This window comes from Corvus brachyrhynchos, unplaced genomic scaffold (genome assembly GCF_000691975.1).
Source record: "Corvus brachyrhynchos isolate BGI_N302 unplaced genomic scaffold, ASM69197v1 scaffold175, whole genome shotgun sequence".
Classification (NCBI taxonomy): domain Eukaryota; kingdom Metazoa; phylum Chordata; class Aves; order Passeriformes; family Corvidae; genus Corvus; species Corvus brachyrhynchos.
The window spans coordinates 6,358,149-6,363,094 of record NW_008238448.1 but is presented as its reverse complement, the minus strand read 5'-3'; the positions used below and the strand labels follow the sequence as shown (position 1 = coordinate 6,363,094).

Genomic DNA, 4,946 nt, shown 5'->3' with positions numbered 1-4,946 from the left:
AGCCGCCATCGGGCCTTCAGGAATGGCTGAAAATGTTCCAGGTAACCATGCTTGCAGAAATAAATACCTGGAGCAGCTCTGCCTCCATGGTTTATGTAAGGGAGTGCTTCAGGAGAGTTGGTCCTCCTTATACATCCCAGAATGTCTCTGCCATTGAGTTTTTGCTCTCTTGCAATAACAAATGGGCATCAACTTTAAGGAATACTTGTTCCCTGTTTCAGCAAGTTACTGCAGAGACTGATAAAAAATAACAGCTTTCACTTTTTTCTTAATAATATAGCCCTTCCTGTTTAATGCTTTCACATTTTCTGCAAAGTCTGTCCAATGTGTAATGGCTTCCTCCATGGCCTCAAGCCGTTTTCACTTGAGACTAGTAAACTGGTGCATGGTTTTCTTCAGTGCAGTTATAGCACTAGATTTGTCACAAGTCTGGTGTCTTCTAAGAATAGAAAGAAAAGTTTATCAAAAATAGATTAAAAGGAAACTCAATGTGTATTTTTACTGATCTCTGTGTACTGAACATGTCAGCCAGCACATGTGTACAGAGTTGAAGGGAGGGAAGGAGAGAAGAGGCTTTTCGTATCTTTTAAAATCCCTTCAGCAACGCCTAAAAATAACTTAAGTAGACAAAAGAAAAGATGTGAAGGACAGTGCTATGGACCACTTGCACAGGTTGAAACTGAAATCTGCCTGGACACCAGTCGGGGAGCACCTGAGCCAATTTTGTGTATGTTAATACAAGCACAGCTTGGGGCAGGCCTCTGCTTCTGGTCCACAACCTGTACCATGGGGATCTTAACTGTACATTTTGTTCTGTAATTTAAGAAGCAGATGAGTCTTAGTCATTGATTTGAAAAATGGAAATATTATGTCTTCCTGTCTTGATTAATAAACCATTTCTTCTAAAAGCATTTTCAAAAGGAGCAACTAACAAATACAGGCATTGTTTCAGTTACTGTAACAGGCAAAGATAGAAGAGCAATGTTGTAGATACAGGTAGCTAGCATACAATTTTGCAGGCAGAAGTGGCTTGATTCATGCTGCCACATAATACCATTGATCTCAATCACTGTCAGTTCTGAACATTAAAATAATAATGTAGAACGTCTTTCCTCCTTATTTTTACACATTTATGATCTGCTTAAACCAGTGGAAGCTTGAAATTAAGATTCTTGTACACATCATTCAATTTCTTAAAAATATTCACATTTAATTACTGTGGTGTATCTTTTTTGAGACTGTTCATAGAAATATGTCTTTTTAACCCCTAAGAATCATATTTGAATGGTACTACATATACATATGGTAATGTAATACTGCATTGTATTTTAACATTTTGTAATGTTAAAATATTTCTACTAACAACGGCTATTTTGTTACTGACAATGTGTAACGTATTTTTACATAAGATTGATACTTAGCAATAGTTACATATTTTTTAAAAAGATTATGGAAGTCTGAAGTGTTTGAGACAGTGGTGCAGACACATGACAGGAAGAGCAATGCTATCAGCTGTTTGGTTAGGATAGTGGTCTGCAAGCCCATGAAAATTTTGCCTATGTAGACAAATGTGTGCAGTGTGTAATGCAGAGAACGTGTTTTATACTTATATGTTTAGATACTTTCAACTTGTCAAAATACTTAGTTGCACCACTAAATGCTTGAATGTTGATCTATACTATTGGGAGAGAGAGGGAGGCCTCTCTCTCTCCTAACTGGAGATCATTGAGCAGCACTTATTGATCACATCTGTCACTAGTAGTTTTTATTGTATTCACAAAAGGGAGTCCCTTACTTTAGAATGAAAAGCTTTCAGAGTCATGTGGTTCTATCCCAGTGTTACATCTGCTTGCCTCCTCGTTTTCTATGTGCTTATTTTTCACATGAGTTTCATGAAAGGGGCAAGTCCTAAACAGCCAAATGATAAAAGCACATTCATAGGGGAGGTAGCTCTGCCCAAAGGGCAAGATTAAATGGCACATGCAGCATCATTCTTGCAATACAAAGTTTTTCCTGTAGAGAAATAGGAATGAGAGAGCTTTCTTCTTGTACTGTGCACTTGCTAGGCCAGCTTAATAGCACTCTTATATAAAAATATACTTCCAATTAATTTTAAAGCTAAATCTCTAAAGGCATGTTAGGGGGACATATGTACTGTTTCAGGTAAAACCGTTCTTTGGCACAGAAGCTGGCAGTGACCAGTGATACTGAGTTGTTTAGAGGACTCTCACCTGTGTGTTGGCCTTCAGTCCTTCTCCTGTGTTATCTTTTCAGATAAAATCAAGACCACTCTGCAAACATTAAGAAAACTTAAGAAGATCTATAAGGGTTTTTTTAACTTTACTTTTTATGTGAACTTCCTGTTGTTTTGTTTTATAGTTGATCTAAGCCTATTATTTTGAAAGTAACAAAATAATGCAGAAGGGAGAAACAGTTGTGTAGTTCCACTTTCCCTTTAAAAATAAAGTTGTATATGGATTTCAGTGAAGTCTGGAAAAAAGAGTAGAAAGGCATTTTATTAGATTCAAACCAGTTAATTTCTTAAAGGCCTGTTTGTTTTATCTGCTTTGCAGTGGCTCTTGACTTCAGGTCTTTTTAAATTCCACTCTTAGAGTTTTTAAAACCCAGTGCCCCAGTGTATCTTTACAAAATTTCTTCCTTTACAAGAAGTTTTAAGTCACCAAATTGCTTGCTGTAAGGAAAAAAAAAAAGTCAGCTGGATGCTAAGTTCAGTCAGAGCTGGTATTTACTTTATAAATTACTAAGCTCTCCATTCTTCCTACTTCATATATGTAGGGTGTTGGTTTTTTTCATTTAAATAATTTGTTAAGAAATGGAATTTTCATGGAAAACTGATTTTGAAAAGTTGTTCCATACACACTAATATAGGCAATCACTTTGAATAACTAGTGAATGCTATCATTTTACCTAAAATTGGAAGCATTTTTTTCACAGCAGTTTAGATAGTGTCCAAAATGCTTTTGCCATATCTGGCTGGCGAGAGTACTGTTCTTTTTTTTACATAAATAATTGGCTTAGCCACCTAAATTCAAATTACTTACCATTCTCCATTTCTTATTTTTCCAGAGATGCTCAGGAATGAATACATGTACTGGGTAGTCCAACTCTTATGTGAAGCAGGCAGTAAAGATTTTATCATAACCAGCATTGCAGCATTTTCTGCTCTGTGTCTTGTGGTGGGACTAGGTCAGGGGCTGGCGTTTCTGTGCAACCACTACATGCAGCTTTGGAGAGATCTGCACTCCAGCTTCATGCCCCCTCTTGGCTGTGTCACCATTACTGGTTTGTTTCAGAGGAGGAGTGCAGACTTGCAGCAGGTCTCCTGCCCTTCCCTGCTTATTTCCCACTGGTTTGGCTCTCGTGGCAGATTTGTTACATACAAATTCAACTGGTTTCAGGAGAAGCTACGTTATCCAACCTCTAGCAGGGATGTAGGGTCTGAACCAGTCACAGCTCCTCTAGACAAGGTCTATCACATGTGCTGCAAATGTTCAGGGGACCACACTGGGAACTGGGACTCTGATAATGGGTTAATGAGGGGACTTCAGCACCAGCTGCTCCTGAATCCCTCCTGATGTGACAAGCTACTTGCTGATGTCGATGGTGTTTCTTTCAGTGCTTATGTGCTATTTTTGTCCAGACTGAGATACCCTCGAGGTGGGGGATGGCAGGATTTTTGATAACTGATCCAAGGGCTGGACAGAAACAGGCTCCAAGAAGAGCCCTTCTGCAGGTCTCAGTAATGACAGACCTCCATTAACAGAACTTAGTAATGGAGAACAGTACCTTGAGGTTAAACCCTTTAAAATAGATTGTCCTTAATATAGCTATTATCGCAAAAGGATATAATTGCTACAAGCTGTAATTGTACAAATTGAAGGTAGCAGATGATAGCTGAGCAATAGAAAAGTGCAGGTCATGGAAGAGGAGAGGTGCAGAAACAGATGATAAAAAAACAGGTGGCAGGTTAGACAGAAGGTATGAGGTGGAAGTTGTAGAAGCAGCAAAGATGTTTATATTGATTGTAAGAAAGGGATGACATTTGCACACAGTAGTGAAGGGGGAAAAGAAGGGATAGTTCTCAGGTAGGAAGTGCCATCGTTGCAGCAGCTGCTTTACTGGATGAGGAAATGGTATGAAAAGCCAGAAGACCTTGACTGACAAATCAACACCTCCCTGAGTCCCGTAGTGCAGGGCTTTGCAGATGGACACGTAGGAAAACATTAAAAGAGCAGTGTCAGTCAGCTCTGCTGGCTTCCCAAGGGCTATGTGAATGAATCCTGGAGTTACCTTTTCTAGGGGAACCTCTGCCCATAATAAAAGCTTTCGTTTAATTTTACATTAAAATTAAACTTCAGTTTTGAAGACAAAGAGAGCACAGGAAGACAATTAAGCAAAAACATTTTAAAGATAAAGTATCTTATTTCCAAGGTTCTTCAATTTGAAAGGGAATTGGGTGGTAGAAATCCAAGGTGTCTGGTCACAATGCCACCTGTCTCAAAAGTCTCTGGTTATCTGCAAGGTTTGAAACTTTGCAAACTGTTTGGTTACTTTTTCTTTCTCTTCTGCAACATTTGCTCACTGTTGTTTCTCATCAAAGCCACCAAGTTACTCCTTATCCTTTCTGCCTAATGAGCTACATGCAGTTTTCTTGCAAATGGATCAAGCTACAGGGCCCAGAAACAGAATTTGCTAGTCTTGTCTTCGTTAATGCAAACAGTTGTGTTCATCTGGCAAAGCTTCCTCCCAATTTTCCATGCCAGACATTTCCCTCAGAGACCTCTTACCAACTGTAGCTGGAGGTTTGTTTGCTTAAGTGAAAAACTGAGGGGACAATGTCCTAGAGACATTTTGTAGCAGTTGATTGCTTAAAAAGATCCGTAGGAAGCTGCCTGTATCCATCCCCTAATGATGATGGACAGATA

At 38.9% G+C, this 4,946-nt stretch overlaps 1 protein-coding gene across 1 annotated transcript in view; it reads left to right on the top strand.

Annotated features, from left to right (window-relative positions):
• The window catches only part of FBXW7 (F-box and WD repeat domain containing 7), a 101,865-nt gene that overhangs the window by 74,409 nt on the left and 22,510 nt on the right, over positions 1-4,946 (top strand). The window contains exon 4 of the mRNA XM_008635711.2: positions 3-41. Within this exon, the coding sequence (XP_008633933.1) occupies positions 3-41 (39 nt within the window). The remainder of the gene's footprint in view (positions 1-2; positions 42-4,946) is intronic.